The sequence below is a fragment of the Selaginella moellendorffii genome, unplaced genomic scaffold (genome assembly GCF_000143415.4).
Source record: "Selaginella moellendorffii unplaced genomic scaffold, v1.0 SELMOscaffold_3, whole genome shotgun sequence".
NCBI classification, from domain to species: Eukaryota; Viridiplantae; Streptophyta; class Lycopodiopsida; order Selaginellales; family Selaginellaceae; genus Selaginella; species Selaginella moellendorffii.
The window spans coordinates 1,653,423-1,678,479 of NW_003314264.1; the positions used below are offsets into that span (position 1 = coordinate 1,653,423).

General features: G+C 44.0%; 5 protein-coding genes across 7 annotated transcripts; all 5 read right to left on the minus strand.

The window, feature by feature from the left end:
• Positions 1-9,669: 9,669 nt before the first annotated feature.
• LOC9643451 (small heat shock protein, chloroplastic) lies at positions 9,670-10,811 on the minus strand. The gene is made up of 2 exons (XM_002963593.2): positions 10,550-10,811; positions 9,670-10,246 (listed from the first exon to the last, which is right to left on the minus strand). Exons 1-2 carry the CDS (start codon positions 10,728-10,730, stop codon positions 9,831-9,833), a joined length of 597 nt encoding a protein of 198 aa, XP_002963639.2. The 5' UTR covers positions 10,731-10,811; the 3' UTR covers positions 9,670-9,830.
• LOC9655169 lies at positions 10,625-13,572 on the minus strand. Of its 3 annotated transcripts, XM_024664796.1 has the most exons (14): positions 13,213-13,572; positions 12,980-13,123; positions 12,744-12,914; positions 12,531-12,654; positions 12,209-12,486; positions 12,022-12,151; positions 11,841-11,966; positions 11,736-11,780; positions 11,603-11,682; positions 11,459-11,555; positions 11,320-11,409; positions 11,137-11,259; positions 10,854-11,071; positions 10,625-10,740 (listed from the first exon to the last, which is right to left on the minus strand). In XM_024664796.1, the coding sequence occupies exons 1-13, from the start codon at positions 13,551-13,553 to the stop codon at positions 10,895-10,897; spliced, it is 1,926 nt and encodes a 641-aa protein (XP_024520564.1). In that variant the 5' UTR covers positions 13,554-13,572; the 3' UTR covers positions 10,625-10,740; positions 10,854-10,894. The 3 variants fall into 3 exon arrangements, with proteins under 3 accessions (XP_024520564.1, XP_024520559.1, XP_024520557.1); XM_024664791.1 differs by having other exon boundaries at positions 11,137-11,409; positions 12,209-12,477; XM_024664789.1 differs by having other exon boundaries at positions 11,137-11,409.
• Positions 13,573-13,575: 3 nt separating this feature from the next.
• On the minus strand, positions 13,576-15,716 carry LOC112342665 (protection of telomeres protein 1b-like). Its single transcript, XM_024664803.1, has 11 exons — positions 15,600-15,716; positions 15,399-15,536; positions 15,217-15,344; positions 14,971-15,166; positions 14,840-14,910; positions 14,697-14,788; positions 14,399-14,644; positions 14,275-14,351; positions 14,167-14,225; positions 13,958-14,119; positions 13,576-13,902 (listed from the first exon to the last, which is right to left on the minus strand). The coding sequence occupies exons 2-11, from the start codon at positions 15,520-15,522 to the stop codon at positions 13,684-13,686; spliced, it is 1,374 nt and encodes a 457-aa protein (XP_024520571.1). The 5' UTR covers positions 15,523-15,536; positions 15,600-15,716; the 3' UTR covers positions 13,576-13,683.
• Positions 15,562-23,912, minus strand: LOC9655170 (piezo-type mechanosensitive ion channel homolog). The gene is given in 20 exon segments (XM_024664782.1): positions 15,562-15,769; positions 15,835-15,979; positions 16,028-16,160; positions 16,213-16,704; positions 16,756-16,914; positions 16,972-17,379; positions 17,434-19,835; positions 19,893-20,906; positions 20,909-21,367; positions 21,416-21,616; positions 21,668-21,841; positions 21,893-22,021; positions 22,076-22,253; positions 22,304-22,519; positions 22,576-22,660; positions 22,708-22,817; positions 22,863-23,278; positions 23,339-23,448; positions 23,507-23,663; positions 23,719-23,912. Coding segments are annotated over 20 exon segments (7,254 nt in total). The 5' UTR covers positions 23,849-23,912; the 3' UTR covers positions 15,562-15,633.
• Positions 23,913-24,092: 180 nt separating this feature from the next.
• Positions 24,093-25,051, minus strand: LOC112342670. The gene is made up of 5 exons (XM_024664816.1): positions 25,025-25,051; positions 24,839-24,970; positions 24,741-24,778; positions 24,603-24,669; positions 24,093-24,541 (listed from the first exon to the last, which is right to left on the minus strand). The coding sequence occupies exons 2-5, from the start codon at positions 24,875-24,877 to the stop codon at positions 24,146-24,148; spliced, it is 540 nt and encodes a 179-aa protein (XP_024520584.1). The 5' UTR covers positions 24,878-24,970; positions 25,025-25,051; the 3' UTR covers positions 24,093-24,145.
• Positions 25,052-25,057: the final 6 nt, after the last annotated feature.

A 25,057-nucleotide genomic window follows, 5' to 3' on the forward strand; every position in this document is an offset into this window, starting at 1 on the left:
TTGATAGAGTTTTGCATTATCACCTAATTTAGAATTTAAATTATTATTTTAATATCTAATAATTAGTAATTATACTAAATATTATAGTTATATATCTATATTATGTTTTTATTACATTTTTAGTGTAATTATAAAAAAAATGCCCTATATTTTTTTCAGTGTAATTTATAGATAAAATTTATTTTAATTTTAAATACAATATCAATATCTTTTTTTTCACCTCATATTCAGATGTTATAATGAATCTCGAATTTAACATTTGGATCCATCCTATGCAAATGATAAAATACTCTAGAATTTTAACATTTAAAGAATTATTTGTAATTGCAACTTTGTTGTAAAGCTTTCTATTTACAGTATCACTTCCATAACTGAGAATTATATACTCGTGCTGATGGTATTGCTGCTTGATGTTGATCTTTTACTTTTAATTATAATGCTTTTGAGTATGTTGTCTTTGCTTTCTTTGACCAAGTATTTGTAATCTCATATATTTGTTGTTTCTTGTCTACTAATATGAAATTAAGAAATATTTAAAGAACTTGAATTGTAATTATAAAGTTTGTATATATGTACAAGGCATGGTTGAAAGAAGAATATAACATCTAAGCTACAATAAAATCTTGGAGAAAATTAAGTCCCATATATACTAATGAAAAAAGTTCTATATACTAACGTAAATACGTTTGTGAATAGGCTTATATAGATTTAAACTCACCAAACACTATAAATCTATAATTTGTTTGCATAAGCAAACCTGTAGCAGTATTGACTATATTTAAATATGCTTGGAGATTCTAGGATATTTTAATAGCTAATAGTTGTTGTTCATTTAGATTAATATTTCTATTTATAATTTATAATCTTTCCTAAACACTTTCTAGTATATTCTTGTTTATTCTACTATTGATGCAAGGGCCAATGGAATAATATTAATCTTGACTCATAAATTATAAATATGTTTATAACCATTGATCAATTAGATTGTCTCTCATATTTTTTATCCTTCACCATGGTGTGCCAGCTAAGATCCTTTTGCGTCTTTTCAGGTACCATCTTTGTTTGGGTTTCATGGACGGCTCCGTCAACCTTGCATCACACTCTTTCCTTGCAAAGTTTACCAACCTCCGAGAAAAGCTTTTCTCTCATTGAGCAAGCATGCTGAGTAGTGGATTCCATCCAGATTTCTCTCCCAGATCTGTGAGTGGAGCCTCTTCTCTGCTAAGTCGCTGTGTGCCTTGAGCGCCACCATGAAAGTCTGAGCGTTTGGCTGCTGGCTTGCTCATAGCACTCAAGAGCAAAGGTTGTTCTCAGCATATCCCAGGAAACAATGTTTTGCTACTCCATGCAAAGTCTCAGCGTTTGGAGGCAGGCCAGCTTCTCGTTGCATCTGATAGAAGACGTGCTGTCCCATGATGATCGTGTTCCAGGCAACCAACGTCATGTTTATTTGTCCTCCTGAACACTTCTGATGCTTCCATGAGGCTGCTTGCAACGAATTTGAATTTGCGAGGTAGACCAACCTATCCTGTTCTTCGTCCCATCCTGTTGAACAACCTGTGTTGCAAGCCGCAGTGTAGACTTCGACCATACTTTCACAATTGCACTTGCTTGAATGATGCTCTTGACTCTGGAGAAACTTATCTGGCCGCTATGCCCTGCACTGCTTCTTCTCATCGGAGCGCCTGCAAGAACACAGAGCAAAAGTATTACGTTACCTTTTCTCAAACCTTTCGTCTCAAGAAACTTCTCTGGCCTTTGGAGGTGCACTAACGTCTGCTCCCCCGTCACTCTAGAGGATAGCTCAGTCAAATCGAAACTTGGTAGTTTCTTGCTCTATTTTCCAGTCCATGTTCCAAGCCACCTGTGCAATAACTTCCAAGTCTGGTGACTTCCACCAGTTGACCCTTGTATGTGATCTTCACTGTCCGTGAGCAAGAGCCTGATGTCTTCTTGCTCTGCAACTTCATCTCCTTGAAGATTGTTTGTACACAATCTTCCATGTGACAACGCATGCACTGTGCTGACTTACGCGTCACTGCCAGTGTTGGCAGGACACTTTGAGGAGAATCCTAGAGTGCCATTGCTGTGCGAACCACGAGTGTGAGCTTCCAGCTGTTTCTTCTCAGTCGGAGGATCGTCCACCACAACTTCGATCTGCCACCCGGGATCCTGAAAGATCACATTACTGCGCTGCTTCCTTCGAGATAACATCCATCGCACGAGCAAAAAGCACGCGAGCAGCACCAAGATCGCAACCAAAACCCAGAGAAGAAGCTGGAGCAGCGACCACGGCGTCCTCCGAACCACTGTAACTACTGCTGCAGGTGTTGGTGTGGCCACTGCTGCGTCGTGACCGTCGCGACGACGATGGTGGTGGTGGTGGTGGTGGTGGTGGTGGTTGTGGCGTCCTCCATGGTGGTGACCATGGTGATGATGGTGAACAACCAGAGGAGCTCCATCACCGTGATGATGATGGTACACTGCTGCTGCTGGAGCTGGATGGTGGTGGCGAGCATGATCGAGGATAGCAGGCGCTGGAGCTAGATGAGCAGGGTGGCCGTGAGCAGGGTGAACGAAAGCAGCTGGCGCTGGGGCTCGATCTTGAAGAACTGGAGCTAAAGCTGGCGCTGGCTCGTGGCCTTGGTGTCCATGGTGGTGTGCTGGATGTGCTGGAGCTAGAGCTGGGTGATGGCTGCCTTGCCAGGGCGCTTGAGCTCGGCGGGCAAGCATTGGGGCGGCGTGAGTGCGAGCGACCATAGCTTACCTGACGAGAGCTTCGACAATAGAAAAATCCAAGTGAGAAAGATTATAACCTAACCTTTGACTTAGAAAAATAAAGAGGTACTTTTGGCTTTGTGGAAAAAAAAAACGAGTGGAGGGTGCCATCGGGCTTGATCATGCCAAAGAGCTCAAACCTAGATGTGAACAGCAATTTAATCTCACAATCACGAAATGCTCTAGGTATTTCAAAAAGAGAAAACAACTTTAATTTTATGGCAACTCCTTCCCGGCTCGCAGTGAACGAAACTTTTTTACTCGCTTTTTCAAAGCTCTGGAAACTTGGCACTCATTGAATGTGAGTCATGGAGACGCTCAGCCAGCAGCGTGTACAAACTACTTCCTTTTGCAAAAAAGTGGGAAAATCTATCCATTGCTGTTTTGATATTCTCACAGTGCAACATAGCTCCATATTGATATTGATCCACAGCTCCTCCAGAGTAGAATCGGTCAAAACGCCTGGAACGATCCAACAATCAAACATATTTGGAGATGCTAGTATCGATCCCAAAAATCCAAAGCTTTTCTTTTCACCATTCTAGTACTCATCCTGGGATTTCAAGAGCTTTTTAAGAGATGAGGTTCGGAAGGACTAGCAAGCTTTTATAGCCAAGCAGCTGATATGTACATACTCAAGGTCATGAAATCTAATTTTGGCAACATCCTATGAAGTGCTCTAGGTTTAGATTTGTGGAGCATACCCTCAAAAGAGATGTGTGTGGAATCCACAGGATGGGCTGCTTGATGTGTATGAGAGGAAACTCCTCTGTTCCAGATCATACCAGTTTGATTTATATTGTGTTGGTTTTACGAATTGCTTTTGAATAACATTGCAAAGCAAAACACTAGCCTTGTTCTTGTGAATATTATTACTATATTATGTATTATTATTATAATTATTAGTAACACTAATATTATTTGGTATTTTGGTTTGTTAGTAAACATATTTAGCTACATAATTGTATTGCTAAAAGTCTTTTGAAATGAGTAACTTTTCTTTCTTACAAAATTTCAAAATTGGAAATGTCACCTTCACATTTTTTCAAAGTTTAAGAGCATTTGCTTTTCGTATCTCATAGCCCCTGAACAAACAAATAGAGATATTGGGCACTCTTGATCAATTCAAAGAAACTAATCATTAAAAACTTACTAGAATCTGCCAATAGAGAGAGCCAAGTCAACAAAAGGAGTCATTAAGAATAAAATTTTAAAATATTCTGGTACACTAAAGAATATTTTCTTAATGTTTTAGTGGCAATATTTTTATTAAAGAGGTATTTTAAACAAACTAATAATTTAAATAATATTTAAATATGAGTGGCAATATTTCCTAATTAATAGAGGTTTTGCCTTGTAACCTAATTTCAGATGAAAGTATTATTTTAAGATTTAATAATTAGTATTATTAAATTTTTAATTATTACTGTAAAATCCATTTGAGTGTAACTTTGAGAAATGCCTTTTGTTATTTTATATGTAACTTATAAATAATATTTTATAATAAATATTTTAAATTCAAATATAATACTAATATCTAATTCTTTCTCAATGTTATGAACTCCTTATATTAACATTTTAACATTTGAATCCATCCCAAAATGCATTAAATATATAAAATACATATGTTTGTAAGGGATTAAAGACCTACCAAAAGTATAACATTGCAGGAAGCATATGCAAATGCAACTTGGGAATTAATTTGTTGTGATATTGTAAAATTTTGTATTTACAATATCAATTCCATAATTGAAAATTATATACTTGTAATGATAGTATTATTATTTATGGTTGAGACTTTTAACTTCCATTCTTTCTCGTTTTTAGAATTTCTTGAGAAAAGTGCTAAGGTTGAGTTTGTGGTTATGATTGTAAAGTTTTCTTTTCAAATTTAAAATTTGCTTCAACTAAAGCCCAAAGCTCCAAATTCATCAATTTCACCGCATCTTCAACTAATCAAATACATAGTATATATTTTACTTTCTGGATAATTAACACTACATAGACTATGTGAGCAGAACTTCTATAGGACATAACAACATGAATAATCACAATATTGTGGAGGATTGCCTTATTGTTGTTATCTACAAAAACAATCAACTGGAGTGTGTAAAGTTCATATGGTAATTTGCTTACTATATAATATTCTTCCAATCCAAGTAAAACATTTGATTCTAGAACTTACTTTAAGTTTCATTAAATTCTATGAATCTTTCCTAATTTGACTTGGAAGCATCTAGGCTCTTCATTGCTCAAAAGCACTGGTCCTCTTTGTTCTATAGTTATATACTTATATTGGAGATAGTGCAAATGTGTTCGCTGTATGGGCTCACTTACTCATCATTTTCTTTTGACAGTTTTAAGGTTCTCAATTGGTTTTATTGCAAATTAAATTCCAAAATCATATAAAGTTGATCTCATCACTTTTATGACTTTGTGACCAAAAAGTTGTGTCAATGTAGAAGTAGATAAAAATTTCACCAAACCCTCAAATTTACATCGATTGTTTTTATAACTTAGCCTTTTATATAAAAGTGTATAAAGGTTTATTGTAGCATAGAGATGACCAAGTCTGTTTTATATGAAAATACACATTTAGAGAAATTTGTTTTTGATAGCCATATCATTTGGTAAATTTCAATAAGATTTGTTATTAACACTTTGTAGCAAGTATTTCAAAACTCATTGAATAAAGAAAGAGGATTAATAAAGAGATCAATGTGAGTACTTCCTTATTTGAGAAATAACTAAAGTCCTTAAATGTGGAAAAAAAAAAAACCACTATATCAGCCAAGTCTATAATTTTAGAATTGCATTTTTCATAAACATTACCCCCAACCCATTATAAATGTACAAATTTATATTACTTGTTTGCCATTTTCTAAAGTGCTTGTACCTTTTAAACTCTAGCAAAACCATTTGTGCTTATTATGGTGTTCAACTTGAATACATTTCTCTGTGCATTCATGTAAACTTTATTCCTAATGGAAAAGGCAACTCTTCTCTCATTTAAAAAATACTTTATTTATACAACCATTATAGATAGATCTAATACTTCATCAATTTGATTATGCTTTGTTACTCATGAAATTGTAAAACATTGGTGGTGTTGAAAATCCTAATCCAACCTAGTATATATTGTTTAGTAGTGTTTAAAAAAGAACTCAAAATGGCATCTCTCTCAAATAGTTATATTTACTAATACAAGGAGTTAGTAAATAGTGAGCCAAGGGAGTTGACAAGAATATTTTGATACCCTAAAGAATATAAATAATGTTTACATCTGTTTAACTTACCACCATCTAATCTTTGTGGCAGAGGCTTTGGTTATCACCTAATTTAGAGAATAATTTATTAATTTAATATTCAATAATTAGTATTCATACTGATTGTTTAAGCTATATATTCATATTAAGTTAATACAATACCAATATCTAGTTTTTTCACCTTATGTTCAAGCATTATGATGAATTGAAAGTTTAACATTTAGATCCATAATATGCAAAGGATGAAAGACTTTCAAAGTTTAACGTTAAAAGAAGTATATGCAATTGCAACTTAGGAATTGGTTGATTATGATGTTGTGAAGATTCCCATTTACAATATCACTTTCTTAACTGAAAACTATATACTTGTGATTATGGTATTGTTGATTGATGTTCATATTTACTTTTTAACTCTATTGCCTTTGAGTATATTGTCTTTGCTTTCTATGACCAAGTATTTGTAATCTTCATATGTTTGTTGTTTCTCTTCTACTAATACAAAATCAGGAAAGATTTAAAGAACTTGAATTGTAATTATGAAGTTTGTATATTTGTACAAGACATTGTTGAAAGAACAATATAACATCTAATCTACAACAAAATGTTGGAAAAACGTAAGTCCCAAGTTTTATATTGGTTTAATTATATAAGTTTGGAGAAAAAAATTCTATATATTAATGAGTACATGAGTTAATGAAATAAGCTTGTCTAAGTTTAAGTGACCAAACACCATAGATCTATAATTGGTTTGCTTAAGCGAACTTGAAGTGGTATTGAATAAACTTTGAATATGCTTGGATATTCTAGGATATTCTACTATTTAATGGTTTATATTAATCTATTTTTTATAATTTGTGAACATGTTTATAATTTATAAAATCTTGGAAAAAACTTTCTAGTATATTCTTTTCTATTTCACTATTGATATGCAATAATATTAATCTTGGTTTATAAATTATAAATATTTTTATCATTATTTCTCAATTAAATTATTACTACTATCTAGTAAACCAAGAAAATTATTTATGAGATAAGTATTTTCTCAAATATTTTTATCTCTTCACCATGCTAAGTTCTCTTGTTTTCAGGTACCATATTTGTTTGGGTTTCATTGATGGCTCCATCAACCTTGCATCACACTCTTTCCTCACAAAGCTTACTAACAAGTTTCTGAGAAAAGCTTTTCTCTCATTTTGATTACATTCTTTGGATCCATGAGATTAGAGCATATGCCTTCAGTGATACGATGGAGTTCCCTCATTCTGACACAGCGCTCCTACTCAGGCAACTCCCAGGCACCTAAATGAAAAGTAAACTTCCAAGGCAACATGAGTAACACCTCCTAATACCCTCTCCACAATAAAATTGTATGTCCATTCCCATCCATGTCATTGATGAAAAAGTCAAAGAAGAAGATACTTACCATGTGTAAAGAGATAACCTCCAAAGCCTCCACAGCTTTTCATTGCCAAGCTTCAGTTTCCTCAAAACAGCTTGAAGATAGGGATTTTTAACTAGCTCGACCATCTTGGCCTAAGAATTGCATAAATGAAGTACCTTGTGAAGGCTATAAGACGAAACAAAAAAGCTATGAACTAGTGAAAAAACTATAGTACCTATGACCATCATGCTTCGTATGAGTAGTGCAAGAAGAAGTGTGTCATCGTGACAGTGGGGCAGAAAACTTCTCGAGCGGCAGGCATGTCTCCACACTGAGCGAGCACGTGAGTAGTGGATTCCATCCAGATCTCTCCCGGATCTGCGAGTGGAACCTCTTCTCTGCTAAGTCACCGCGTGCCTTGAGCGCCACCATGAAAAGTCTGAGCGTTTGGCTGCCGGTTTGCTCGTAGCACTAAAGAGCAAAGGTTGTTCTCGGCATATCCCAGGAAACGATGTCTTGCTGCTCCATGCAAAGTCTCAGCGTTTGGAGGCAGCCCAGCTTCTCGTTGCATCTGATAGAAGACTTGCATGTTCGTGTTCCAGGCAACCAACGTCGTGTTTATTTGTCCTCCTGAACACTTCTGATGGTTCCACAGTCCACGAGGCTGCTTGCGACGAATGCATACGGCTTTGTATTCACAATTTGCGAGGTACCTATCCTGTTCTTCGTCCCATCCTGTTGAACAACCTGTGTTGCAAGCCGCAGTGTAGACTTCGACCATACTTTCACAATTGCACTTGCTTGAATGATGCTCTTGACTCTGGAGAAACTTATCTGGCCGCTATGCCCTGCACTGCTTCTTCTCATCGGAGCGCCTGCAAGAACACAGAGCAAAAGTATTACGTTACCTTTTCTCAAACCTTTCGTCTCAAGAAACTTCTCTGGCCTTTGGAGGTGCACTAACGTCTGCTCCCCTGGCACTCTAGAGGATAGCTCAGTCAAATCGAAACTTGCTCTATTTTCCAGTCCATGTTCCAAGCCACCTGTGCAATAACTTCCAAGTCTAGTGACTTCCACCAGTTGACCCTTGTATGTGATCTTCACTGTCCGTGAGCAAGAGCCTGCTGTCTTCTTGCTCTGCAACTTCATCTCCTTGAAGATTGTTTGTACACAATCTTCCATGTGACAACGCATGCACTGTGCTGACTTACGCGTCATTGCCAGTGTTGGCAGGACACTTTGAGGAGAATCCTAGAGTGCCATTGCTGTGCGAACCACGAGTGTGAGCTTCCAGCTGTTTCTTCTCAGTCGGAGGATCCTCCACCACAACTTCGATCTGCCACCCGGGATCCTGAAATATCACATTACTGCGCTGCTTCCTTCGAGATAACATCCATCGCACGAGCAAAAAGCACACGAGCAGCACCAAGATCGCAACCAAAACCCAGAGAAGAAGCTGGAGCAGCGACCACGGCGTCCTCCGAACCACTGTAACTACTGCTGCGGGTGTTGGTGTGGCCACTGCTGCGTCGTGACCGTCGCGATAACGATGGTGGTGGTGGTGGTGGTGGTTGTGGCGTCCTCCATGGTGGTGACCATGGTGATGATGGTGAACAACCAGAGGAGCTCCATCACCGTGATGATGATGGTACACTGCTGCTGCTGGAGCTGGATGGTGGTGGTGAGCATGATCGAGGATAGCAGGCGCTGGAGCTAGATGAGCAGGGTGGCCGTGAGCAGGGTGAACGAAAGCAGCTGGCACTGGGGCTCGATCTTGAAGAACTGGAGCTAAAGCTGGCGCTGGCTCGTGGCCTTGGTGTCCATGGTGGTGTGTTGGATGTGCTGGAGCTAGAGCTGGGTGATGGCCGCCATGCCAGGGCGCTTGAGCTCGGCGGGCAAGCATTGGGGTGGCGTGAGCGTGAGAGACCATAGCTTACCTGACGAGAGCTTCGACAATAGAAAAATCCAAGTGAGAATGATTATAACCTAACCTTTGATTTAGAAAAATAAAGAGGTACTTTTGGCTTTGTGAAAAAAAAAAACGAGTGCACTCAATGACGCTGTGGATTGTCAGCAAGGGTGCCATTGGGCTTGAGCATGCCAAAGAGCTCAAACCTAGATGTGAACAGCGATTTAATCTCACAATCACGAAATGCTCTAGGTACAAATATCATAATTCCATTAATTAAAGTTGATGGCAAATCCTTCTTAGGCTCAATCCTAATGGAATTATGGAAGTGGGAATCAAAAGGAATATTTCAAGGATCTGCTTCCAGATCTTTCTTCGAGCACATTCCTATACCTTTCTTTTCCATAAACATAATAAGAGAACGATTGTTCTTTACCAACGCAAAATTTTCACAAAACTAACAAATCAAAATGTAGCTTTGGGCTGAGATGAGCGCTCACGAGACCTGGATCTGGGTCACCTTCTTGGCCTCGGGCTTGATCTTGGGCACCACGACGATGAGCACGCCGTTCTTGAGCTCCGCCTTGATGCTCCCCTTGTCAACCTCCTTGGGCAGCACCATCCTCGTGTTGTAGCTCCGGCTGTCGCCAAACACGTCTCCCTCCGCGGCCTTGCGCTCGCCGCGGATCACCAGCTCCTCGTCCTCCACGCCGATGCTCACCTCCGACTTGTCCAGCCCCGGCATGTCCACGCGCATGATGAAGGCCTCGGGCTTCTCCACGATGTCCCATGGCGTCCTCATGCTCGTGCGCGGGGATAGTCCTCCCAAGGCGGCCGGAAAGGCAGCGGGGCTGTCAACGTAGCGGTCGATCGTGTCCAGCATCTGGCGGAGGCTCCTTGGCTCCCAGATGTCTGCCATGGAAAAGAAGAGGAATTTCATCAGCGATCAGTAAGAAAATGCGATGGAGTCACTGCAAAATCAGAGCGACGGCCGATCTAACCCCGGAACCAAGAGGACAGCAAGAACAGCAAGAACAACGCGAAGAGGGAGATGGCCGATCGAGCGCGAAATATGAAAAGAAACGATCCAAGAATCTCGTTAGCGGCCGATCTAACCCCGGAAATGCTAGACAACGCAATCGACCGATGGAGAGTGAAATGAGCGAAGTATCGAAAGAAGACCGATGATCCAAGGGAGAGCCGCGGATTTCTCACCAATGACCCCGAACGGGAGGAACGGCGAAACATCCTTGCGAATGCCCCGGCGCTGCTGATCCTGGGGTGCCTGCTGCGCCGCGGCGGCCGCGGCGGCGTTAGAGTAGCCGCGATGATTCGCCCTGGCAATGCACGCCTTGAGCTGCTTGGGAGAAACCCTAGCCACGATCTTGCTCGCCATAGCTCCGCTGCTGACAAACACAAGAGAATGGATCAAACCAGAAGAAAAAACCCTGGGGTTTTAAACGTCCAGCGGCTCGTCTAGAAGATTCTAGACAACCCTAAACCCACGCTAAGTATATACCTGGAGAATATGCGCATACAAATTTTCGCGCCCGTCGTCTCTCACGAATGCCAAGTCTTGTGATCGCCTGTGAGGAGATTTTGCCATCTCTTCCGGAGCGATCCAATCGCCTCCTCGTGAGGAACTGCTTGGATCAAAATCTTGCCCTCTTTCGGAAGCACCGTGATCACTCCTAGTCGAGAGAGTGTTTCCACGGCTTCCTTGACAGGCATTTCAATCTGGAAGAAAACCAAAGCAAGCCGGTGGATTTGCTTCAAAAACCAAAACCATGAGAAAGGCAGACCTGTTGTTTAAATCTGTCATTGACGTACTGTTCGCAAATCGATCCAACGTGATCCAGATTTGTATCTTCGTGTCTGAGACGGCTATGAAGCAGCAATCCATACAGCAAAACCGCTTGCTTGAACTGCAGAAAACCACGATGGTGATTTGGGCCTCCCGATGGTTTGGTGTGTGTGAGGAAAACCTGTTGCTCTTCCGAAGCATCGATGAGGAAATGCACGACTCCGAAACCACTCGCAAGAGTTTTCTCGTTGAGTCTCTTACTCACTAGAAGCTGGGCCGAAGGAAAGAAGGTTAATCTGTTTAGAAAGCCACAGCTTTACCTGGTATCTGTCCCAAGTTTGCTTGTAACCGAGGGACACTCTGGTGACGAAAACCAGCAGCGACACCGTTGCGACAATGTCAAGGATAAATGCGGACCTGGGAGATCACACTTTTGTAAGGAATGTTGCCACATAAAGGCTTACGGGGAACTTAAGAGGTCATCGAATCTGTAATTCACAAGAAAAGCAAGAAGCCCCGCAATTGTTGTAAGATCCAAACGAACCTAGTGCAAAATGGTGATTCCTACAATGGTAGAAACTTAAAAGCTGTACTTACTGTGTCAAGCAGTCTAAAGCTCAGCTTCTTGTTTGGAAACACAACCTGCAATTGTGAAAAAACACTGAGCTTTCTATGGTATAATTTTCACAGGAAGTAGCTTACCTTGAGATCGGGAACAGGAATGTTGTTGTAAGTGTTCAGCTCGAGCCTCAAATGATCTGATGGATCCACGCCAACGTGTACTGGAGCTCTTTCGTGCATCACAACGAGCTCTTTGAAAGCCGGTTCCTGCAAATCACCAAACTTTATTGCCTCAAATCCAGCCTCAACCATGAAAGCAAACCTCCAAGCTTGATTTTGTGAGAAAAACCGAGAAAACGTTTTTCAGCTTTTCCCAAACGCTGCTTCTCAGCTTGGATTCCAGAGCAGGAAGCAGTATGTCTCCCATGGAAACCCTGTTTAGATAACTTGGCCTGAAGAAAAAAGAGAAGGCTCAAAACTAAAGTTCTCTCTCGAGGACGAGAAGCTACCTTAGCGATGGTTCCTTTGTTGGTGACGATTCAGGGAAGAGATTAGTCACCTCGGTCTTTTCCGGCGGTAGAATTCGCATCCACGTAAGAAATCTCCGGATCAACTTGCCACGAGAGCCAGCAGATGATAAAACAGCTTCGTATCGTGGAACAGCTCGCTGTGCCGCGGCCCACATTGGTAAGTTGTGTCCCTGGTATTCGAACAACTCGTCGGGGGCCAAAGGCTCCTCAAGCCACTTTCGCAGCGCTTCCGTCCATGTATTCTCCACCTTTTGCTTCTGATCAAACATGCACCGAGAATGTGAAAAGAAGTAAAGCTTACGTTCATTTTCCCGAGCAATGGCCGTGCAAAGAGATAGAAAACCCTGCGAAGAATCCACGATTGCAAGTAGTCCAGCTTTGCACCAAAGAGAAAGCCTTCCTGCTTCTCAGTTGCGTAGCCGCGCCTGCAAAAAGAATAAAAGTTGGACATAGAAACTTTGGAAACAAAGAAAACAGAGAAAGAAAAACTTGGAGAAGAAAGGAAGAACAGTACCTGAAGATTATAACGTTGGCTGACGACGTGCTCTTCCAATCGATGTCGATCGGCAGCGTGAGGAGATAGTCGGAATTCAGAGCTGTGGTTAGCTGCAAGTCCCGTGCCGAGAGCTCTTGAAACTGCGCTCTCCGGAGAACGAGCATGATATTCTGCTGGAAGCGAGACGTCCTGTCCTGCCAAAGAGACCATCACTTAAACTCCTGGCAATGGCCATGAAAGTTTTTCTATCATGCCTGCTGGAAGGTGCTGCTGCCCTCCCATTCTCCTTGATGTTGAGCGTGCTCTTGCGGTCTTGCTGGGAAATGGCCGCAAAACTATCCACGCGAAGCTCCTCGAGCAGGGATTTGTGCTCGGCATGCAGGATAGACTCTAGGCAGCTGGAAGAATGCAAGAACTTCAATACAAAAGATTGCTAGTGATCTCTTTCTTCTATAGCTTAACGTGGAAGAACTTACACGAAACTTACGAGCAAATGGTGAGAAACTGGGATCTCCCCTCCTCGTCGTCGCCGGCGGAAGAACGCAGCCCTTGCGAGAGGCTTGTCACCAAATCGAGCTTCGAAACCTGGATGTACTTCTGCCTGGTGACTGGGATCCTGGTGACATACCCCTGGCTGCCATCGCCCTCGTAATCCTGGAGATCGAAAGCGCGCCTCGTTTCCTCCAGCTCAACGCTCGATTCAGCGAGCGGAATGGGATCCTGGCGCTTGAGACTAGCAACTTTCGGGCCGAGAATCCTATCCTGGTGGCCAGGGAGTGGAAGAAATCGCGAGCGCCAGGAGCGATTGCCATGGCCGGAGAGCGCCATTTGGCATTTGCCACGACACAAAGAATCAAAGTTTGTGGTTTTGATATCTACTCACACGATGGTCTCTCTCCTCTTTCTTTCTCTCTTGTCTCTAAGATCGCGAGGATCGTCTCGTCTCGTCTCGGATCCTCTATCCTGGGAAGCGTGTTCCAAAGATCCGGAAGCGCCGGCTCGTCCATGGCTGCTCCTTGTCCACATAGTAGGACTTGATGCAGCACGAGACGTATGGTGGCGTAGTATCCAGGCCATCGCTCGCGCACAGCAGCCTGCTGAAGCTCCTCTCGAGAGCGCCCAGGCAAGCGTCCTCGGCCTCCCTGCGAGCCGCGGGATAGCCATTGAAGAACCTCTCCTGTTGTCACACAAAGTTGGTGCTAGCGTGTTCTTGAGAAGAAAGCAAGCTTTACCCCGTCCTCGGCGAACAAGTAGGCGTGGATCTGCGCTGTGGGATCCTCCAGAGTGAGCTGCAGCTGGTACACGTACTGCCCGTTTACGCAGCGGCAGAAGTCGACTGCTCTGGGAGGATTTGCCGATCGCACGCGCACCAGGCACCGAAACTTGTATGTCACCTGAATCGCTACAAAGTTAGATGAAGATAGTCTCGCGAGTAGCAAACCTGCGGCCATGCCAGAACCTCCCTCAAGCTTGAGTAAGGAACGTGATCGTAGTCCGTGACTGCAAGCCCAACGCTGTCAAGTTCTTTCCAAGCAAGAAAGCTGCTTGCCTGTGAGTGATAGGAGCGGCTTTGGACAGTTTTCAGGCAATCCTGCCTCGGCGGAAGCAAGGCGGTGCTCGTACCACCTGAAGACAGCGTTTCCGGTGAATGACAGAAGGTTGGGATGAAATACCTTTCAGCTTCTTCCACATTTGGATAGTCAGAAGCAAGGATACTGATCTTGCTGTCCCTAGTGAAGACGCCTTCCAGCTTGCCCCCGCAGTTTCGGCTTGTTATGTTCCGGAACTTGACCCAGCTCCCGACTCGCGGAATCCAGTCCCCGTGTTCGTCGGAAGCAAAGTCGACAACGACTTGTAAGACGGTGCCTTTCGAAGGGAACTGCCGCAGTGTCACGAGTGGTAGCGATGGGCTCTCCACACTTCACAAAAGCAAGCTTATAAGACAAACCAAGAACAAAGCGGAATACTGACAAGGGAAGAGATGTTGTTGCTGGTGAATCCGTGCCATCCCAGACGTATACAAACGTAGGACAGTCGTCGGACAGCCTGCTTACGTGAAGCACCTGAAGACCCAAAGTAAAAAACAAATCTAGACAAGAAAACCATCAGCAAACCTTGCAGCACAAATCGAAATAGGAGTGGGGTTCTTTGATGTCTCTTATTCGGACGAGGTACTCAGTCGAAACTGATGAACAAGATGAGAAGAATGAGGAAAGAAAAGTAAAAAAGATCGTTACAAACATACGAGGCTTGGAAAGATGAGTGCTCCGCCATGCTCGCATCAAGTCCAGAATCCTTCGGTCGTGTTCCTCGAACGTGAATGCGTTGGACGAGATCTGATAAGGCTCGTTGCTGCCACCACTGCCGCCATCGAACACAGCAAATGCGGATGCTTTGCCCAAGCTGGCAACCGCCTGAGGCGATCCCTTGTGAATATCAATCTGAAAGAACCACAGAAAGTAAGAAGGCTAACTATCGGAGGAAAGCTTACCCGGACGCGATGGAAACGTATAATGTCGTGGAGAGCTCTAACGTAGGGGACGTGATCTTTGGAGCCGAACACGAGAACCCGCAAGCCGGGCGAGGACATATCAGCCACAGTCATCGTGCAGATCATGTCTAGCAGCATTTGTGAGAAACCAAAGAAGAGATTCAAGCAAAGAATGCGAGTACCTTTGCCCTTCGTGGGCTTTGGAAGCGAGTAGTCGATGACAACGCCATAGAAGTTTACCTGTTGCTCCACGGCGATGCAAGCGTCCTTGAGTTTCATGTATTCGTACTTCCCTTCTCCCTCCATGGCGCGCGTAAACCCTATCAAACATCGAACAAACCATGAAAAAAAAAACGAATTTGATTGAAGTAAAGAGTCTTTACATGTTCTCGCTGGCACTAGGACGACGCATCGTAGTCACTCGGTTTTGGTGTACTCGAGGAGAATGTGGGGGGAGCGATAGATTTTCACCAGCGTCCAGAACAATCCTTCTTCCAGTGCCAGTTCTCTTTCAGCGCGTGCCGCGTATATATCTTCGCAGATCGCTATCAATCTGCGAAAGCGAAGAAGCGGTCGACTTAACGCAAGCGAAAAGCATGAAAATCGATCAGCACAGACCTGTCGCACGATGGGAAGTTCTCGTACGGAATCCTCATTCTCAAGTCCGCGCACTGCAGCCGGATGAAACGACCGACTGCTAGGACGAAGGTGATGTACAAGCTCCAGATGTTGAATTTGCTGAGGGTGTCGCCGATCAGTCCCTCTGCATTGACACAGTTAGCCAGCCACGAAGCTTTACGTTTGATTTTACTTGGGACTTCCTCCGAAACCGCAATGGCCATTGGGCCGGTCACGTCTCCGCAAACACCGCTTGAAGATACGTTAAACGACCACCACGCTTGAGTTTCTCTATTCAAAGTAAGGTTGCCAGACACAGTCGCGGACTGTAAAGCAGGAAACGTTAGAACACATAGAAGAGATAGTTTCGACACTTACGGTTTGCTCTAGCAAGCGAGCTTCTCCTCCGCTTGTCACTCTAAAGTACCTCGGATAGAGATCGGCCACAAGGATAGAACTGAGTGTTCCATTTAGGACCTCTTGCAACTGCTTGATCGCCAAAGGAAGCCCGGTGAAGGTGGCAGTCTCCTTGCTCTTTGGCCTCTCCCGATGGAAATTCCAGGATGGAACCAGTAAAACTCCCTCAGTGAAAGATTTCACCAGATTTCTCAGTGTCGGCGGTGGTATCAACCAAAGTGAGTCAGCATCCTCTTCACAGCACACCATCTGTACGTCCTTGCTGTCGAAGGAATCGAGAGCGTTGTCGACATCTATGTCATATCCACTGTCTAATATATCTGCCATTGAATGTAGATTGCAAAGCTGACTCCTGTAGAATGTAAAGCTTCCACCAGCGGTCCTGAGACTGATCTCAAAGTGTGCTTCCGTGATCTCGTTCACGAAGTTGGTAGGATTTCCGCTACTATAAATCTGTAAGAAATCATCATCAGCTATCACAATCAACCATGGGAAGTTCTTTACCAGCATTGGAGCCCAGATAACGCAGATCAATAGAAGGAAAAGGCAAACACCATTTGTAAACTTGACCCAAATACTTCGCTTCTGTCCCAGCTGATGCTTCTCTCGCGCAAGTTTATTATCGCACTGCACCAAAAAGAGGCTGGCATAGATATCTTCCAGCTGCACAACGGTCGTCAGACATCTAGTGACGAAGGTAGAAAAACAAATCGTGCTTACCTTTAGCCAATCGTACATTGAAAGAGAAGTTGTTGTGCACGACCAGTCGAGTACGCACCGAAGCTCGAACAAGAAAGGCAAGGATCGGTATATACGAAAGCCAAGCCAGCTCAAGCTGTTGATCTTTCTCGTCAAAAACTGCTCGTACAGCGTGTTTTTGTGTGGCAAACCAAATCGCAATTGCTGTGCCTGAAACGCCAGAGATAAAGCTTTGAGAAGGAAGAAACCACGAAGCGGAAGAAGCTGAAAGAATGTCCCAGTGTTGTTGTGCTTCAGCTCCATTCCCCAAACAAAATTTGTTATGTAGCCCGTGAAAAAAATGAGCGTAGCAAAATAGTAAATCACTTTCCCGGTTGCAAACGCACTAAGATACAGTACTCTATCCAGTACTATGAGGAAGAACAGCGTCTGCATAAATGCCACACGTTAGTCGAAAACTTGACGACGAGAAACCTTACGTACAATGAGGGCGAAAACGTATTCTTTTGGAAACTGATCCTCGAGCTGGTAGACGTCGAGAAACTCTGGTGTGCTCTTGATGAAAGATTGGTAGAACAATGCCATGTACATGAACGCGATAAGGTCCGTGCCGAAAACGTAGGCGTAAAGATCAACTTGTCTTCTTCCCCCAGCGATGACAGATAGAATGGGATATGGAAAGTTGGCCTGTTCGAGCAACCCGTCCTGTTTGGCCTTGACAATCTCTGTGGCAACGTCCGAAGCCGGAGTCAAGGATGTGAAGAGGTCGCTAACAGGCCCTCCCAATGCAGGCGCTGCATGAATAACTTCCAGCATAGCGAACGCGGTAGACTCGTCCGTTCCACACTCTAGGCTCTCCACACGCACCCGGCTAGCGTCTTCGAGCACTGCACCGCTGCTGCTGGAGCTTTCGTACCTCACAACTATTAGCAGCCGGTTGAAAGCGGTCTCAATTCTCTCCGGCTGTATACCGTGTTCGGACCACTTGGAGACGGACAGCTTTACTTGAACGAAGTGAGGAGGGACTTCGGAGCCGCTCGTAAGAGAACGCCAGCACTTCAAGACGGTTTTCAGGCTTCCAATGCAGTAGCCGGCAATCCACGTCCAGAACTTCCCGGCTGAAAAGTTCTGGTTTGGATTTTCCAGATCGGGCGAACGTCGGGAAGTGAAGAAAGAATTAGAGTCCGTGGCAAGCATCCACTCCCCTTCACGGTCTTTGATAGAGTTCTGGACCAAGGTGGCTAGATAGACCAGGAAGAGCGGTAGAACACTCGCCACAAACGACCGGTTCATGTTTCTTCCTGGAATCCCGATCTGCTTCAACCATGATGGAAGTTCGTCGTGGCCACAGTGGTTTACCAGTGTCTGGTACATGTACTGAAGCAGGATGAGGATTTCTGTGTACATAAGCATTGCTGACCAGAATAGTTGTGTTGGTCCTGGATTCACCAGTAGAGCGTAGAGAAACAGGCACGCAGGATACACCAAAGTAAGGAGGCTGAAGTTCCATACGTAGACAAGCACGAAAAGCACGTAGCAGACAACGTCTGTGTTTGCAAGGACCAGTGAGTAGACGTAGGTGCTTAGAATGCTCAAGCGCTGGCGTGTTTCAAACATAGGAGACTTCTGATCTTCAAGTTTTCCAGGAGAGATGTGCTTGGGTAGTCGCCTTTGATCATCACCTTCATCAGCAGAAGAGCTGCCTGCTTCATCGGAATCTGGATTTTCAATGTTGAGAAGCCCGACCAGGTTGGCGAGTGCCTTGTTTCCGATGTCATGCATTTGCGCGACACCGTTTTCGAGGAAGGAAACGCCAGATAGAAGACTATGCTTCATTGAGGGTGTCTTCACCATGCTGTCTTCTTTGTCCAGGTTCTGTAAGATAATTCCCCTGTCCAACACCTCAGGTTTTATCTCGTTGTCATCCTGTTCCAAAAAGAGTTTCCGCCTCCTTCTACAAGAATCAGCACCAGAGTCACGACGGTGTCCAGAGTGATCAAGCAGGGCACTGTCCGAAATGGAGTTAACCAGCCGAGAAGGAGTCCCAGAGGCCGCCGCATCCTTATTTGGCAAGAAACGAGGAATGTTTGATGGAGAAAACGCTTCCCTGAATTTACTCGCAGAGTTCAGCACGTCCAGACGTAGCTGTAGGGGAACCATTTCCATCTTCATCTTATCCACCTGTAACCGCCTCTGTGATTTCTTTTCTTCTATCTCTCGAACTCGTTGCAGCTGCTCCTTCTTCCATTCTGCTTTTCTTTCGTGAGCACAGGCCAGCGCTTCAAACTGCTCTGCCGCGAGATAACGAAGGACCTGCTCGAACTCCTTTGTTCTGAAAACTCGAGACTGCAAGCTTACAAGGCAGAAAATTGTAATGTCCACGAGAGCAGAGCGGGCTGTGATCTTGAAGCCGTAGTCATATTTGTAGAGACCAAAGATGCTTGACGGCGAGCAACCAGCTACAAATCCAAAGAAAGGCGCTTGGAAGACGAGCGACGCCACTATAAGACTGAAATTGTATAGCCTCAAGAAGAGAAAAATAGTGTTTCGTCTCCTCATAACTGTAGTTCGCATGTGGAAGAATACCATGGAGAATGCGAGGTAGCCGAGGTGCAAGAGGTCATATTGTAATGTTCCCGTGATGAAAACTAGCAGCAAAACAGCGTGTAAAAGATGGCGATAGAAAAAGAAACGAAGATAGTCCAGCCATGTCCAATGAACCGTCGTCTCGTAAGACATCTCTGCCCAGGCTACCCTGTGTGTTGCGGATATGCCAGTCCACTGTAGTGATACAGTTTCGAGCAACTTATTTGCCCGAAGCTGGAAAGACGTAACGATGAAGACCATAAAATATGCAACTAGCACCTGCCTATCGTCCACCATACCTGTACCAAAAAATAAATTAAGTTAGTTCGATAGAGTGAGTTGCAAATCCAACTTACCAAGCCAGCAACTCCAACAAAACTTCGACTTTCCCTTCAAGTCAGCCCAGCAATCGTGACAACGTTTCGTTGATTCATTTGAAACACTCCAAGGTGGCGGGAGCTTTGCCAACGTTGCATACTCGTAGAGGAGTACGCCGGCGAACAGAACTGTGAAGGCAGGCCATAGCGGACGAAGCCATTTCTTGCTCAATATAATACATAGCGCGAGTATGAGAATATATAGCAAAGAAAAGACGTTGACAACGGCAAACGCTGCGACCAGAAGGCATAGCATGATCATCTCGACGCCGAATATTGTGAAAAAATTCTCGAGTATAAACTTCCCCCACATTTTCAAAGCCTGGCATTGGGCTTCGTAAGTCTCCTGCTTCATAATTAGCGCTCGTCTACTCCATTTCCTGCTTTCCTTTGGTGTCAGAGAAGGAGATCTGTGGACATATTTTTTACTATCAGGCGCTTCAGCGTTGATAACCTGTTCCGGTTTCCGTATAAGAGGTTCATCAAGACGAGGACTGTGGGGTTGGACGCGATGGAATGTGGCCTGACGACGATCGTCGCTGTCTGCTCTCCCGCTGAATGGTAGAGAAAACAGCATGCATGGCTCCTCGTTTCGTCGTAAGGAACTTGGTACTTGTTCTAGCCATTGGAAGGAGCAGTATTGCAGCATGCAAGCCAGTATAACCAGTGTCTTGCTGCGGCTTCCAGCTTCAATACCCCAGGGACCTTCCTCGTATTTACGAAGTCCTAGCCAGTGTATAAGGTCGGCATTTTGCGCCAAGCAGCCATCCTGCCTATCAACCAGCTGGAACAGATACTCGAGAAATAAAAGCAGCCCAGTATACGCAGCGAAAAGCTGAGAAGATAAAGGAGAAGACTTCGGCACGGCACAGGATATCACCAGCATAATAAGGTAGACAAATCCGAAACCGCCAACCGGAAAAATAGAAGCATAAAACACGGCGACAAACAAAACTTTTCCACTGTGTAGTATAAGGAGCCGCTTTACGAAGTCAGGTTGCTCATAAAACACGGAAAGTGAATGGAGTCTTCTTCCAAGCAAGACTGGGATCGCTCAAATCTGTAGAGCTGCAGGACAGCTAATATAGCTAGAGAATCCCATACGTGAAGGAAGAGAGACGCGTTTCGATCAAAGCCCAAGTCACCCTTCAAGTCCACGAGTTTCTCAGCAAATGGCTGCAGGTCGGGAAAAACGCTGAGAAGGTACCGCAAAACAAAAACCAAGCATGTGTAGAGGAAAAGTGGAGACCATAATATCCATTCTGTTTTCCCGAGCACTTGTCGACCAATAATCCAAAAGAGGAGCAGAGCAAGGAAGCCAAACGCAATATAATTTGGCTCCGCTGCATAGACTGTAATGAGGACTGTGGCGTATACGATATATGTTCCAAACGAACGGTAAGTTGCACGAAAATGCTCACCAACAGTAGCAAGGTGATTAGTAATCCAGTTTTCTGCAGGGAGAAGCTGTGTGAAATTAATGGTTGAAACTAGATGCTTACCAGTAGGGGAAGGTTCGAAATTATATGCAAAGGATTTTGAACCGTAAACTGATAACACATAAGGCCTGTATTTCAGAGCACTCTGACGTGCCACTGCTGACAGAGAGCTTATCACTTTGATTCCATGATTCTGAACTGCAGAAAAGCACAATAGAGCTGCCACAGGTATGTAATCATGATATGTTGCCTTGTTCCATATCCCTGCAAGTAATTCCAATCGGAGTTCATTAACCAGGATTGAGTCACCCTTACCTAGTTGAGAGAGAACGGGCTTTAAGATTTTACTATGAGCAGTGATGAGTGCTGAAATCGATTGGAGTTGCAAGATGTAAAGAATAGAAATATGCAATTCGCAATAAAGCATGAGATATTGGCGAGTTTTTCTCGCCACGGACGAGCTAAGAAGATAAACCATGAAGAATATCACTGCACATAAGAATGTTTAGGAAAAGCCTAGAAAGAAACGTGTGTACTTACTATACACCGCATGAACAAATCCACTTCTAAGAGCGACTATAAATATAAGAACAAGTGATATCACATGGGTGCTTCTTCGTAGGCACCATGCTATCACCGCAATAAACAGAATCCATTTCTTTCTTAGCTCTGAAAGAAAGAAGTGAAGTTAGATAGGAATGTCCACGATAACAGAATGCATACCATCCTCTCGAAAGGTGTCATCTTCAGCGATTCCTTCTACTTCATTGGCACTCTTTAAAATGCTATTTCCCACAAATAAGTCAGTCGCAACAAGAACACCGAGAGCATATTGGGCCAGAAGGAAAAGTCCAGGTGATGAGTACTTCCAAAGGCCAACTGTCTGCCAAATATCGACGTCCTGCAAATTCACTAGATATAAAGCCTGTCACTAAAGAGTTGCTAACATACCATCTCAAACCTGGTGGCAAAAACTGTGAAGCCCGCATTGAAAATATATGTACATGATGCCCAAGTGAGTATAAAACCAAGTAGCAATCCATTTAGGCGACGTAAAAGGAACAAAGATGGAAATATGTACAATATAATTCCAACATACAGTAGTAGGAAAAACGCGCAGAAACTTGCGAACTTAAAACTCCAGCAAACAAGAGCGAAAAGGCAAATCTAAACATCAACAGCCACCCGTTAGCTTTGATCACCAAAAACCCAAAACAACCTACAGGAAAGCCACATGCGAAAAAATACATAGCGACTTTTTTGAAAACAAGAAAACGTTGTTGCTCCGATATCCACCATTGTCTTGATCTACAACCAAAAGCGATAAATCAGAACCACTAAAACGTGTGTAGTACCTGGCGCTTCTTGGGGAGTTTAAAAGGCCTTGATACAGATTATCCTCGTTTGCAATCAAAGCCTGCTTTACGTGGTATAAGTCCTTCAAATCTCCAATTGCGAAGCATAGCTACATATACAGTCACATAAATGAAGTGAGTTTCAAAATGCTTACCAATACAAAGAGTGTTAAAATAGAGATCAGGTGTACTCCTTTTGCCCAATTCATTTCCGCTGATGAGGTTTCAAAGAGTCCGAGATAGTCTACTATGTGTAGAAGCCGCGTCGGAAACGAAATTGGTAATTGGCGAACATAGAAAATGATAATGTGCATGGTGTTGTAAACTAGTAAAGGTTGCCATCCCCTAAATCGACACAAGCATTTTAGAAAATTCTAACAAGGAAAAAGATGGAGTTTCTACCAAGAGAGCCCGAAGAAGTTGCCGGTCATGGACCAATGAAAAAGCCCAGTGCAACTACAGACGAAGTAAGGGAAAGCTGCCCAGCATGGGAAAATAGATCCCGCGACTATCTGCAGCGTTGGAAGAACGAAATTCCGTAAGAAAGCTCTAACTTCAAATGCGTCAAATTCTACACGCGGAAGATTCACAGACATAAGAACAAAAATATAGATGAATGTAACAAGTTCACCTCGAGGTCCAAATTCGATCCGTCTTCGCCAGCGTAGCCCATACAAAGAAACTACTCCAACGAGCATTTTCGGTAGGAAAAATAAAAGAATGCCATCGGAATGCTCGAGCCTGTAACATGCACAAGCATGAAAATACCGATCTTCATGCAGCAAAGACATCGAAATACCTTGAAACACCAAAAACTTTTGAGATGGACGACTTCCAGAACCGCCAGTCCCTTCCGACTGTAGCCTGTAGCAATGCAACAGTAACCCCGCAAATTGTTCCAAGCAGAGAAACTCCCAGCGACATCCACAAGGATTGCCATGGTTTTCCAGATTGGACTACACAAAACCATATAAAAGAGCAAGATCATAATGAATCGGAGTTTTATCTTACCTTGTCCTTTAAGTTCGTATTGGAACACGAGAAAACTGACCAGGAACAAGAGGGAAATCACGCTCCAATTCGTGAATGCAGCTGACAGAAGAACTATCGAGAGGCTGAGAGCAATCACAAAAACGCGCATCGTCCTGGCCACACGAGAAATCACGCATTATCCCTGTAGATCGATCCAGCTCCCAGAATGCGCTGGCCTGGAGATTACCCGGCGCGATCCAGGAGAAGATTCTGGCGCTCAATCCAGAAGAGGCGCGGTGGATCCGATTCACGGCATGGCTACACGCAACTCGTTGCTGGCATAAACCCTAGAAGAGCTGTTATTGGAGAGTACTCTGCCACATTCCTCCCTCCCTTTCTCTCTCTTCACACGCTAAAGCAACGCACAGCGTCGGTGCGACACGTGGCGCAACCTGGCCACGGCGATTTAGCTTAATCCAATGGCGTGGGAGATGACTGAGAGGATGGCCCCAAACACAGCACCGGCGAGAACTTGGGATTTTGTGTGACCGGTCGATTCTTTGAGTGGAATGTACTGCCATCCATCCTCGCTCCCGAGTTCTTGGATCGACACTTCGCCCTCTTTCATGCTGGGAAGATTTTGCGCTGTCTTGAAGAACTTCGTTGATCTGGAGAAAGGCCCATTGTTGCTGGAATCCACTTCTCTCTCGAAAGCGTTTGATGATTTCGTAGCTCCGACCGGTGCCTCGACGAGCAATTCCGGCCTCGATGATCGGGGTGCTGGTTCTTTCGAAACTTTGTACTGCGCGAAGGCTATTGTGTTGAGAATCTCGGCGTGTTTGCCGACTTCTCTCCGGACCCCCTGAGATTCCAATGCTAGAAAAAAAAAAACAAAGACAACAAAGATTTTTTAGAGCACGAACCTGTGCGTCGTACATGACAATCCCAGCGACTACCATCGCGAAGCCGAACAGCGAGTCCGAAAATCCCCTGGAACCAAAACCCCGGCTTAAGACAACCATTGGCATCGCGAAGAACTCACCAGTTGAGAATAGATTTACCTCTCCAAGCCAAGAGCAGTCGCGGCGGCAACCATGCTCTATGCAATAGAACAAACGTCACAAACTGGCAAGAAAAAGAAAGAGATGAAAAATCGCACAGCGGCATGAGCGGAGGGTGTTCCACCGGATCTGAGCATGAGCTTCCAATTGAACCCTTTCCCGGCTACAGCTGCAGTCAATGGCTTCACGAGCTGAGCGGACAATCCAGCGAGAGCTGCGCTCGCCAAAACCTGGCAAAATCTCAAGGAATCAGGAAAATTTCATCCTAGGATTGTCCAGCTTACATGATTTTGAGGTATTTCTTCCAGCAGGCCGGC